This window comes from Rhinolophus ferrumequinum, chromosome 2, assembly GCF_004115265.2.
Source record: "Rhinolophus ferrumequinum isolate MPI-CBG mRhiFer1 chromosome 2, mRhiFer1_v1.p, whole genome shotgun sequence".
NCBI lineage: Eukaryota > Metazoa > Chordata > Mammalia > Chiroptera > Rhinolophidae > Rhinolophus > Rhinolophus ferrumequinum.
The window spans coordinates 53,527,504-53,541,107 of NC_046285.1; the positions used below are offsets into that span (position 1 = coordinate 53,527,504).

General features: G+C 41.6%; 1 protein-coding gene across 1 annotated transcript in view; it reads left to right on the forward strand.

The window, feature by feature from the left end:
* The window catches only part of ATP13A5 (ATPase 13A5), a 103,274-nt gene that overhangs the window by 46,298 nt on the left and 43,372 nt on the right, over nt 1–13,604 (forward strand). Inside the window, exons 11-17 of the mRNA XM_033131583.1 lie at nt 1,164–1,321; nt 4,047–4,235; nt 6,592–6,653; nt 7,991–8,141; nt 10,463–10,549; nt 11,352–11,508; nt 13,482–13,599. Coding sequence (XP_032987474.1) covers nt 1,164–1,321; nt 4,047–4,235; nt 6,592–6,653; nt 7,991–8,141; nt 10,463–10,549; nt 11,352–11,508; nt 13,482–13,599 — 922 coding nt within the window. The remainder of the gene's footprint in view (nt 1–1,163; nt 1,322–4,046; nt 4,236–6,591; nt 6,654–7,990; nt 8,142–10,462; nt 10,550–11,351; nt 11,509–13,481; nt 13,600–13,604) is intronic.

Below are 13,604 nucleotides of genomic sequence, written 5' to 3' on the forward strand. Positions count from 1 at the left end.
GCTAATGGAAACTGTCTGATCTGAGTTTATAAAATGGTAAGGCAACAGAGTAGGGGAAACTCTGCTCCTTTTTTCCAAGGCCTGCAAAGCCACGCTTGAGGAGACCAGATGTTCGTTAAGTAGTGGGATTAAGGCATGTTTTGTACTTACTTACAATACTGACTCATGTCTAGAATATATGGTAGTCGATCTTAGTTTTTGCCAGTAACTTAGACATTAATGAGTATCTACTAAGTGCTATGCACTGAGGGTTAAAGGAAAAAAAAATGAAGTACTCCTTGTGAAGTACTCCTTGTCTTTAAAAAAGATGGTGGTCTGGTGCACGAGACAGATGGATTGACAGCTAACTAAAACACAAAGCAGTGATAGATGTCCTATGACCAAGTGTTACAGGGACTCCAAAGAATGGGGGAATTATTTTAGATACAAAGTATAGAAGTAGAATTCTGGAAACATTTATTTGATGAGGTAGCATTTTGAGCCAAGCTCAATAGGATGGGAAGGATTTAACCAATCATAGCAGAGACCTGGAAATACATGCTCATTTTTTGTCTTCAAAATACAAAGCAAGGAATGCACAGGGGCTTCCTGGGACCAGTGAGCAGTTAAGAGATACGTCTTTCAATGAAGGGATAGATCAAGTTGAAGTGGACCTCAAATGCCATGCCTAGGGATTTGAACTTTATTCTAAAAAACAGGGGCTCTGGAAGGTTTCTGAGCATAAGAATGACATGATCAGAGGCATATATATTTAAGAAATTACTCGACTTGTGCCTTGCTTTTCACCTAATTTTTTATTATTTTCAGCACATATTTGCACTTTAAAGTCTTCTCTTGGCAGCTCATACTCTCTGGTCACTGCATCCCTCAGCTCCTTGGTCTTTTCCCCAAACCCACACGTGAGTGGGGAACTGTGGTGTGAGCCACTGAAGCGCTGACTCCCAGAGCAAGAGAAACTGAGCAGGACTAACGAATGCCATTTATTGTTCCCAGCGACGTGTGAGAATAATAAATGTAAATACACTGTTAAGTCACAGCAATGTTGTTTTCATTCGATAATCAAATGATCCTCCTAACCAATCCTTAATTCAAAGCCAACCGTTTTTGGTTTGGGGGAAAACGTATGAAAGGACCTCACTCCACCTGTGATTATCTTCATGTAGGTTACAATACAGCCAAAGGGGACTTGGTGAGATCCATCCTCTATCCCCGGCCTCTGAACTTCAAACTCTACAGTGACGCCTTCAAGTTCATAGTGTTCCTGGCCTGCCTCGGAGTTGTGGGTTTTTTCTATGCCCTTGGTGTATATATGTACCATGGAGTAAGTACTGGGGTTGAGGCTTCCTGCTAGCCTGACCTAACTCAGATGGGTTGCAGAAGGTTACCTCTGAGTCCTATCATTCTGTGACTCAGTGCTGTCCAATGGCGCTTGCTTAGATGATGAAAATATTCTGTACAGTATCTACGCTGCCCAATTTGGTAGCTCTTAACCATATGGGCTTGTGAGCATTGATGTGTGGCTAGTGTAATTGAGGAAATGAATTATCAATTTTAATTCATTTTAATTAATTATTTTTAATTAATTGAAATATTTCATTGATTTCAATTTAAATAGCCAAATGTTGTTAGTGAAAATTGTATTGGATGGCACAGCTATAAGAAGTTGCAAAGTTCACCGCCTCCTTTCACCACTTGCATGGGAACGAGAGATTACTGTATGTGTGGCACTGGTGATACCCAAGCCCAAATAGCCTCAGAAGAAATACATGTTTCGTAAGCCTGATAGGATGGGATGATGTAGCTAATGAGATCAGTGAGCAGGAAGGACATACTAATTTGAGTGAGCAAACGCAAAGGAAGAAATGCACACGGGTCTTCTGGAACCAGCAAGCAATTCAGAGATTAAGTCTAGCCAGGTAGAAATAGACCGGATTGAAAGGGATCTTGAATGCCATGCCTAGAAGTTTGGATTATTTGAAAGTGTTGACGTGTTTGAGTGTGTACATTGTCCAGGGCATACCCTCTAGTTAATGAGTTGCCCCTGTGTTTGATTAAGTGCTGAAATGAAATTAAATATCTTCTTTTACGGAGCTTCATAATGCATGGACCTTCACTTTCTTTTAAGCTTCTGGGTGTCAGGTTTCATTTGGGTTTCTCTCTTAACGGTTGTGATGGCTGGAGAAGGAAGAGTTGTCACAAATACCTCTGAGGTCCTTTCTAGTCTTGAGAGTCTGACTCTGTTGTGAACCACGCAGTCTCTGCTGTGAGACATGCTGGGATCGTAGCAGTGCGAGCTCACAGGGAAGAAGAAAACAATGTGAATAGAAGGATCCCAACGTAGGTGTGAAACTGGCAGTCGGGGACACACACACCAGTACGTTCTGTGTGTTTGTGTGTTGCAGGGAGAGAGAGGTCAATATTGGTGGGCAAAGACACAGTCACGTGAATTCGTGGGCAATGTTCATACTCACACTTGAGCTACAAGTCATCCAAACTGAAATTAGCCCCCAGGGAGCATGTCTAGGGCAGATGAAGGCAGAGGATGCCAAGACATATTGGACCAGTAAAATGGACCCTAAAAAGAGCTAGGCAGACTGTCAAAGCCAGTAGGGCTTGGATTTGAGGCAGTGTGCCAATTTCATCTGGGAAGCATGAGTGTTGAGCAGGGAAACAAGCAAAAAACCCTCTTCTGTGGACCAGAAAGCCCTGGAAGTGACTGGGAAGGAAGGTTTCCTGGGCAGAACTCAACCCAATATACACCAAAGCAGCAGTGTTAATTGCAGACCCCATCTTCTTGTGGGTCAAAACCTGCGGACCTGTTGGTTGCCTCTATCTGCACTGGCTCAGAATTAGACAGACCAGAGTCCTTAAGATCAAAACTCCTCTGTGGTTGTGGGTGGGAAAAGCAGGGAATGATGGATTTTGTGATAAACTGAGATTGGTCCAAAGATGTATCGAGCAGCCTCTACTACTGAACTTGAATCTGTTTCCAGTACTCAGAAGAGGACTTTATGGCCAAAACTATGGTTAATTTCATAAAAAACCTAGATAAGGTTACAGAGGGTAGAGTCATTAATATTTAGAGCATGTGAAAAGTAAAGCAAGCTCCCCTGTGATTTTACCTTGGTCTTGCCTTTATCAGTTCTGTGAATTTCTTTGGAGTTGCCTGGAATCCCGACTCCATGAGAACTGGCTTGATAATATAACACACTAGTCACACATTTGTGCCCTGGAGTCAGACAGATTACAGTTCAGATTCTCACCATTTAACTAGCATGTGGCCTTGGGGAAGTTTTAAATATTTTAAGCCTTGGTTTCCTCATCTGTTAAATGGAGAAAAATAACAGTATCTACATCATAAAGTTGTTGTGGGGAGTAACTGAATAATATATGTAGCCTAACACAGTGCCTGCTCCAATGTGTGTGTCCAGGGAGAGCAAGCTGTTTTTATTATTGGCTTCCCTATAGTGGGAAATATATGCTGAGATCTTAGCAGAACCTTGGTGATGGTTTTTATCAAGTCGCCATTCATTCAGTATGCCTGCTGAGCACCTCCTCTGTTTCAGAAACTGTGCTAGGCCTTCCATCTAGAGATGAATATGATGAATCCAAAGATCACTTTAAAGGTGAACAAGTCACATCTGTGTGCACGAGGACTTTGGAGCCTAGAGGTAGAGAGAGATTTATAATCCAAGAGTCAAACCACTGTGATAAATGTTCCAGCTCAAGACTAGTCCCGGTGCTCTGGGAGTCCAGAGGGTGTGTGGATGGGCAGAGAAGGGATGGGCACCCTGAGTGGAAAGAACGCTAAGTGGAGAAACAGAGTCAGGAAAGGGCGTGGAGTAGGGAACCTCCTTTGTTCTGCAGTGGGCGACAGTTTTTTCATTCCCTAGGGATGGCCAAGAGAACACTCAGCCCCACCAAGACAGCTGACTCACTATGCATATTCTGACCTTCTAGAGCCCCTGTGGTGGTGTAGGGGATGGTGCCAGGAAGGGTGCCAGCCTGCTTTGCTGGGCTAACCTGCATGTCCCTGCCCTTCACAGGTTTCTCCAAGAGATACGGCGACCATGGCGCTGCTCCTCCTCACCGTGAGTGTCCCTCCCATACTGCCAGCTGCCCTGACCACAGGCATCGTGCACGCACAGAAGAGGCTGATGAAAAGGAAAATCTTCTGTATCTCCCCACAGAGAATCAACATGTGTGGACAAATAAACCTCATGTGCTTTGACAAAGTATGATCTCAACTTTGCAGGTTGGAGGTTAATGATTTTTAAGGCACAGCAGAGCTGGGAAGGGCCTCACAGGATGTTTAGTCCAGCGCCCTCATTTTACAGATGGGAACACAGAGGCCAGAGCAGGTCGCATAGTGAGCTAGTGTGAGATCATGTTCTAGAAGCCTACTTTACTGAGGCCTAAGGAAGTGGGTTAGCCATAACATCATGAATTTCTTCCCTGTGACATTTAATATGTTTTGTTCCTGTTTTGGGTTTTAAAACAATCTCTTATTGTAATAACTTTGATGACTGGCTGGCTTTTTCCAGCCAAAAATACGAGGAACATTTCAGTTCCTGGAAGTGCTGTGTCCTGAGCATAAGTGAACATATTCCTTTCTCCTCTGCTTCTTTCAAGGAAAGGGAGGGAGTGGACAATGACCCCTGTTTATGCTCTCTGGCCCACCTTTTTTCCTTTGCTCCCCAGGTTATTAGGACTCAGAAATAGGGAGGTTGTCTTGGTGTTTAGGGCCCTGGAAAGGTGGCAGAGTAGGAGTATGTTCAGATGGGGAGGATAGCTGCTATGGGACAGGTCCTGAGATCCCCTCCTTTCTCCTACGGGGGGGGGCCTGGTGGGACTTCAGTGTCAGCTGTCTGCTGTTCAGATCCTGCCCTCAGCTCAGGCAGGCCAGTTTCACTGCTGTAATGCAATGGGTCTGGCTTGTTCCCTCCGTGTCTTCAGCTCATTTGCATTTGAATAACCAATAAAGGCTTTGCCTTTTTAATTAACCCACATGGGTAGACAGCTTCATTAGTGAGATGTTTCTAGCTCTTAAGAAGTTCATGGCCTAGCTGTGGAGACAAGGATAATGCAGTGAGATGCATGCATCATAGAAGTAAGAGCAAAGCATCGAGGGGCAGTTACCTGCCACAGGTGGGAGGCCACCTTTGCGCTGTGGTTTTGGTTCTTAGACAGAATGGGCTCCAGGCTCAGAGGTGAGCAGCTCGGCAGCACAGAAGTGTGAGGGCCTGCAGCATGTGGGTAATAGCTTCTGGGAGGTGTGACTAGAATGTGGGCTGTTGGGAGGAACCCAATTGATCAGGGCCTGAGGTTCCAAGCTAAGGAGTGTTGTTCTTCAAGGAATAGCTCACACAAGCATGTTAGCCCTCTATGAAGTCCAAATGAATTAATAAAATGAAGATTTCTTAATTCTTCAATCTGGAAATCAGTATAAGCTTTAGCCTTCCACATGCTTTGCCGAATTCATTTAACATTTATCGTCTAGTAGAACACTCTAGATGGCTGGATTCTGGTTCTTTCTCTCCAACTGACAGACCATTGTGCCGAGGCTGATCCATTCACCTGTGACCTGAGAATGTCTCTACCTTATTTACTAAGTTGTAAGAACTGAAACCATGTGCACTTCACCGTAAAGCGCTATGCTAATGGGATGTTCTGTAATAATAAAAGATGTCACTTGATAGAAAACTAGAAAATTCAGTGTCTTATACAGAAATGACGTTTAAAAAGTACTGTCAGAGACCTGGGTGTCAGTGTTGAAACAGGATACTCCCCAACACTTAGTAATGCTTTCTCTGCCTGTTAGTGCTGATCCAGGGGTAGCCAATTCCTTACTTTGAATGGGTGTTAAGCAGGCCTTCAGCTGTTAGTCTACCTAGTAAAGACAATGAAACCTGTAATTCATGATTGACTGAGAAGCAATGAGCAAATTAAAAGTTTTATAATAGTACTCAGTTCTATTTTGCTGTCTCTGTTACATTATCTGACAAATACTCCCATAATACAGCAAATCAAATCACCCCACCATTTTCCTCTTGATCTAACAATAAAACCCATCCATGGACATTAGTTAATATTTATTTAGCACTTTGTTCCTCTTTTTTAGTCTCTAAGCCCTTTTTCAACATTTCATTATCAATCTGGACAGTCACCATGTCATCCGTATTTTAGAAAATTGTGTGAACCAGATGGCAGACTGTGAACTAAAAAGAAAGACAAAGATTCTGGGCTCTGCTCTAGAAAGACAGCAAGTGCCAGCCAAAAGTCAAAGCTGGTTTTTGTTGGATATCCATTCACTGAACATCTCTTATTTAACAAGTCACTACAATAACAAACAAAAACAAAACACTCATATTTTGTTGTAATCGTTAGTAACTAGAATCATCTAATTATCAACACAGTCTTTTGGGAATTATTTGTCACCAGCTGAACCTTTCTTTCAAGTGCCCTTTGGTTTAAATTTGGATGCATACTAAGAAGGGCTTTGGACAACTACATCTACTTTAATTGCTGCAAATCATGATATGCTTAAAAGCTCTAAATACTACGCTAATACCAATTCTAATTTTTTTCCAGACTGGCACTCTTACAGAAGATGGGCTGGACCTCTGGGGGACTGTCCCTACTGCTGACAATTGGTGGGCACCGTAGTGAAGGGGAATGTGTGGCATTACTCAAACCCATCCTTCCAATAGTTGAGGGATAATGTCACATGATATATGTATGATAATTGGCTGGAACCAACTCCCAAGTATTGTCATGTTTTAAATTATATGAGTTCCAATTTCAGAATCAGAGAGGGAAAGTCGGTCTTCAAATTCCACATGATAAATGGAATAGAATGAGTTGGATAATTAAGAAGCTAAATAAATAAAACAGAGAAGCAAAGAGTGAAATAAGAACTGTGCTTAATTAAAAACTGCAAAGACTTCCTGGGTGGCTAGTGTGGTAAGGAACCCAGAAAAGAAGAGCTCCATCTCCTCCCTCAGAGTTTACACTCTAGTGGGGTTAAAAGGTGCAAATGCACCCACCTTTAGTGTACACCACAGGCTGTGAAAAGGGTTACAATGAAAGCACACATATGAGAAGAGAGAAGAAGACATAATAAGGATTGCTTGATGTCATACACAGTCCTGGTTTTCATAGTAACAGCAGATAAAAGGTAGAAATTAATTTTGAAAATGAATGGATCAAGGACAACCACCTGAAGGAGACAGAATTTGAGATCGGTTTTGAAGGGTATATGGCTGGACTCTTTACAGACACGGGCTGAAAGCTGGTAGTAGGGCAGGGAGAAGACAATTACAGGGATGTTACCTCAGAACAGAGCTAGGTAAGGGAGGGAATGCGCCTCCCCAGAGAGCATTTATTGCCTGGGGTGTGTGTCTTTCTAGAGCCAGCTCTGTGGAATTTGCAGATATCCTCTCTGAGCCTTCCCACAACGTGCTTTCCCACAATACTGCCACCATGCGGGCTGGCTGCAAGTAACCTGACAAAAGTCCCTGTAATTGTACCCAAGCCCTCTGAAATTATAATATGTATTGATTGACCAGTGGCAAATTCTGTTGAGAAGGAAATTCAGATCTATCTCAAAGGAAGGTTTTATGAAGAGGAATCTGCAGGCAGAATAGTCCAATTAGAAAATGAGGAAACCAAGTGAGCAAGGTCTCAAGGGCAAGGCAATACCTGCACAGGTATAGAAATAACAAGAAATTTAACGTGGCTCTGGAAACATTTCATGTAAAGCACACTAGTAGGAGTAAGATCTGCAAGATAATATAAAACTGGAGCAGACAGGGTCTTGAATCCCAGACTCAGGAGTTTGATCTTTATCGTAGAGGGCATGGGAGCTATGGAAGGTTTTCAGCATAAGGGTTAGGTATTATTGAAGCTTATGTTAGTACGATTTCAGGGGCACAGTGTGCAAAAATGATTTTGTTGAAGACCTTAACTTATTAATCGTCTTCTTTACCAGTTTCCAGGAAGTCCATAACTTTGCCTCCGGCAGGGCTTTGCCATGGGGCCCACTGTGTGCAGCCATGACTAGCTGCCACTCTCTGATCCTTCTAGATGGGACCATCCAGGGAGATCTACTGGACCTCAAAATGTTTGAGGGCACCGCCTGGGTAAGGTGATAGTTTCTTGCTTCGCCTGAATGAGCAAAACTTGAAGAAATCCTTACTGGGAGTGCTAAAGCTGTTCTGTTTGGTTGAAACCCAGAGAAGATTCATAATAATGCATGAATGAAAGTCTGATCCTACCTGAATTTCCCAACCTCTGCTCCAAAGAACTCATTTAATGTGTACACCATGAAGTAGGTCCCATGATCAAATAAATTTGGGAACTGCTGTATGAAGAAAGTTAAATTGATTTCTTTACTACAAGATTTCTTTAATGTACTGTGATGTGTTGTGAACATTCAAGAGGGATGAAGTTATGCAGCATTTACCAAACCTATTTGATGACAGAAACCTTATTCACAGGCCAAAACACGTTTTGAAGAAAACAAATATTCTTTAAAACACCATCAAAGAAACAGTAGACTAAAGCGCTACTGTTGAAGATAGTAGCCATTAGCCAGGAAGGAGCATTTGAAATGTGGCTATGCAGTGGATGAACTGAATTTTTTGTTTTACTTACTTTAATTAATTTAAATTTAAGTATAAAGAGCTACAAGTAGCTACTGTATTGGACTGCATAGGTCTAGACTCCAAATTGGAGCACTTGAGGTCCAGCTGTTTCAATTTTGTGAACTGAGAGTGAATGGCAGTGGCAGGTTATAAACTCATCCTGGTGGCTGTCATGACACAGTGGGAAGACCTCTCGACTCCACCATTCTCTAGTTTTGTCACCCCAAATCCAGAACAAGACCCTGAGTCTGTACCTCATCTATGCATTTGGGATAACAATGCCTCACTGACAGATTTGTGGTGGGCATTGAAACTATGAGCCTAAAGGGGCTGTGTGTACTGTGACGGGCCCAACAAATGGAGGGTATTCATTAGTTAGTTAGTTAGCTAGCTGATTACGTTCTGCTACTCTCCAAAAAGTATTCTAACTCTGCTTGTAATGAGACATCAAGTACAGGATCGTATTTTCAACAGAGTTGTAAAGGAATGGCAACAAATAACTGTAGGGACATGAAGTACGTCTCACAAAAAGGCTAATTTAAAGATTTATAGTAGGGTATTTTGTAGCTTTCTAGAGGCCAAAGTAATAGGGGAATCCTGACAAACAGGGAAATTTCTGATATCAGTAAGTTAAAATGAGAGCATTTGTTGTGGAGAAATTTTTGACACCAAGACAAAACAGTACTCACTTTCTTGCATCTTAATGGAGAAGAATCAGTGTAATTATGATAAGGAATGTCCTTATTAGCATCACTAGAGTTGACACAATAATGAGTTGCACAGGGTTGTTATTTTTATATGTGACTTTGATTCAGGTTCTGATAGCATCCCCTTCTCCATCAGAGGAGGGTTGATGTATCTATACAAATGACAGACACGTTAGGGTCTTGTATAAGAACATAAAGAGTATTAGCTCTGTAAGAACTGTTTCTAAGAACAAATTCCAAACATTCCAAACATTCCAAACAAAGCCATTCCAAACAAAGCACAAAAGTGCAAGATTATTCACTGAGTTTAAAGCTGGGTGAGAAAGCCTTGAGTTAAACATATTTTGGTAGTTAGGAACATTTCACTAAACATAAGGGGGAGAGAAAATGTCCTCATAGATTGTAAGAATTTTAGCACTAGAAAGGATGTCAGAATAGTTTTCAGAAGAAACTGAGATCTAGAGAAATGAAATGATATCCCCAAAGTTAAACAAGTAAGTGACAGAGTGGAGACCAGATGTCTATTTTCTGACCTCTACTATTCCTGTATCTGACTGATTTTCCCATATATTAGGTTGATATTAGTTTCTCAGATGGTATAACTTATACAGTTGTAATATCCAAAGAATACAAACCATTTTAAAATATGCTTTCTAATTTGCTAGCAGCTATTTTCCTAACTCTTTAGCTAACCAATTAGACTAGTAGCATAGATATAGCATAAGAAATAGTCCCATTCTATATAATGCTAACTCATCTGAGAGTTAATGTGCTCAGCTGTATTGGAAAGTAGATCTCCATTTAAATTCTCCTCCAAATACTACACATACCATTTGGGAAGAGCCATTGGCCTGTAGCTTATACTTCTTCCATCATTTACTACTTAAAATGCAGTCACAATATTCCTGGCTTTTTGACATTCTACAATAAGGTCTTTTAATGTAAATCAATACAACAGAAATTTAACAATGACAGTACTAAGATAATTGGCCTAGAAGAGAAAGTATTGAAAAGGGCTTTGAAAAGATTAAAGTGCTATGCAAATGAGAGAAATTTCTTTCTTATTATTTTTCTCTAAGAAATCTTATGAATGGTTTCGTTTTAAAACAGATAATGGAAGATCGCAATGTAGACCGCTGCAAATTTGGGATGTCAGACTCAAACATAGTAATAAAACCGGGACCAAAAGCCAGTCAGGTATGATTTTCTTCCTGAAATTGTATAGCTCTTTCCCCTTCGAACTGGTGAACCTCCTCGGAGTTTCCCATATTTTTATATTCTTAATTATTTTGCCTTATCCCAACAATGTCCATAGTTGGTTTGTTCATTCTTTCATTCCTGAATTTATCCATTAATTTATCCAACACTCACTGAGTATCTACGTATACTAGAACACTGTGCTAGGTTCTAAGGGACAGAGTGATTTCAGAGCTAGACAGGTTGGGCTCTGTGTTAGAGGAGCACATAGGCTGGTAGAAAAATCAACAGAGGTGCAAATAAGTGTAATACAATGTGCCAAATGCTCTAATAAAGGCTGAAAAAAGAACCACAGAGGTCCAGAGTGGGAGTGAATCTGGGAGAGACTTACCACAGAGGAGGTGACCTGTGAGCTTGGCCTGGAAGGTGATTTCTCCAGGCAGCCAAGGGGAAGAGCCTTGCAGACTAGAACACTTGATGAGGGAATCCTCTTAGGGGTAGCCAGAAATTACCAATGTTGTGACAAGTATACCACTTCATGATGTCCCCGGGCTTACTGCAGAGGAAACCATATTTGTTGGTGTGCATCTGCTAAATCTCACTTAAAAGCTTCTTCTTCTTTTTTTTTTAAATTAAAGTTTATTGGGGTGATATATACATAAATACACAATGGAATACTATCCTGCCATAAGAAAAGATGAAATAATGCCATTTGTGACAACATGGATGGATCTTGAGATTATTATGCTAAGCAAAATAAGTTAAAAGCTTCTTAAGCTTCCCTTTCTTGGTCCACTTGCAGAGTCCCGTGGAAGCCATCACTGTCTTATGCCAGTTTCCCTTTTCCTCGAGCCTGCAGAGGATGTCTGTGGTTGCTCAGCTGGCGGGGGAGGATTACTTCCATGTCTACATGAAGGGCGCCCCGGAGATGATGGCCAAGTTCTGCAGAGCCGAAACAGGTACTAAATGGCAAATTTCTCCTTCAGGAGGCAAGACGTTTTACAAGCCCAAACACATAAAGCAAATAAGCCTAAATCAATGAATGTGAAAGTCGTTTTCTCAGTGGGTGGGAAGTGGGACCAGCAGATTTCATAAGGCAGAGGCGATGATAGCAAGGCAGGGAGGCAGAGAAAATATCCTGCTGTGGTCCAGCCAGGAAAGCCCAACCACGATGGAATATGAGGGAATGAGATGTGAAGCAAGGGGACCAGTATAGGAAGCCACAGGGCTCAGAGAACCAGGGTGGGTAAGAATGAGAAGAAGTCAAAAGAAGGAACCAAAGGGGCAGGTTGGGACACTGGACTAATTCTGCAGATAGGGTGTTCTGTTACCTCTGGGGAGCTGGCACCACGTAAGGGGCCTCAGAGAGATTGATGGAAGGAGAATGTAGAAAAGATAAACCTTTTAGGAAAAAAAGTGGTTAGAATAAGTTAGATGGTATGAGAGCAAGATATTTGATCATCTTCGTAGCAGTTTCATCTTTCTGGGCCAGATTTTGAGCTGATTTGTATTGTTTCTTAGTCTTATAAACATATGCACTCTCTAAGCAGCAGCCCAGATTTATAAGCATATTGTTGCATTCAAATGAGTTCATTTGGATAGAATTGGCCTTTTCTTCTTATTTTCATCTATATGCTCCTTATGATTCCTAATATCCATCAAATTATGCACAGAATTTTTGATTTGGCAAATGATTGCTTTAACTTATCCCCCTACTTGGAGTCTTTTGTGCCTTAGAAATGCCCCTTGTTTTCTGACTTTAATCTTCTTCATAGCTCCCATTAACTCGATCCTTCACAGATTGATGGCTTATACTTTGCTGTTCTTTGTTCCCTCCCCACCCCACCACACAGATGAGTGAGTACCTTCTTGAAATTTTAACTGGTAACTATTGTCCCTGCTCTATCAGTAAAGGTTTGGGCCTGTCACTTGCCACCTCTCATTCTTCTGGTAGCCCTTTTAATTCTTCGTATTGTCCTAAACTCTGATCCTTGACATACGCTAATATTATCATCAGCGATTTTTCCCACCCCCCTCGTACTTAAGAAATGAGAGGTAAGAGCATCCTTGAAATTAGATCCCCACTTCCAGCATTATTTTAGTATTACAGAATGTCTGAGCTGAATGGGGAGAGAGAGATCCACAGCCCTCTCCTTTTATGGATAGTAAAATTGAGGTGCAGAAGAGAGAATTATCGTGCCCAAGGTCAGGGAGCTGGTTGGAGAGTGGAGATTAGAACGCAGGCGTTTTGCTACCTAAGCCACCATACCTCTGACTATACTGTGCTTCTTTCTAATACCTTTATAAGCAGACTATAAATCATAAAGGTTGTATAAATATACTAACATTAGTTATGATTACCATGTCAAAACTCACAAATGCTGGCATTGTGTCGTCCATTATCCAAAGCAAGGATTGGCAAACTTTTTTGTAAAGAGCCAGGTAATAAATTAAGCTTTGCATGCCACATGGTGTTCGTTTCAACTGTTCAACCCTGCCATTGTAGCCCCAAAGCAGCCATGCACGATAAACAAATGGCTGTGACTATGTTCCAATAAAACTTTATTTATAAAAACAAGTGATGGGCCAGATTTGGCCTGTAGTTTGTTGACTCCTGATCTAGAGGATTTGCTGTTTCCCTCATTTCATCCAGGTAGACACATCCTGAGGTCTGTCCTTACTGGACCCAGCCAGTGTATTTGACACCCAGTTGATGACCTGACCATCTTTGGCATTCATTTCTGTCAGCGTAATAAGAACACACTGACAAAGTTGTTTGTGACCTTTAACTGAAGCTGTAGTTTTTCTATTAAAGCATTTTTATGAAGTGAAAGTTAAAACAAGATATAGTGACTGCATCCCAGAGTCTTGCTTAGGAGTTGGGCAACCTTCAGTGTGACCTTAAATTTAGCTCTCTCTCCTCTCCTGGCAGTGCCCGAGAATTTCCCACAAGAGCTGAAGAAGTACACAATGCAAGGCTTCCGTGTCATTGCCCTTGCCCATAAAGATTTGAGGTTGGGGAAAATTTCAGAAGTTCAGAGTTTATCCAGGTAAG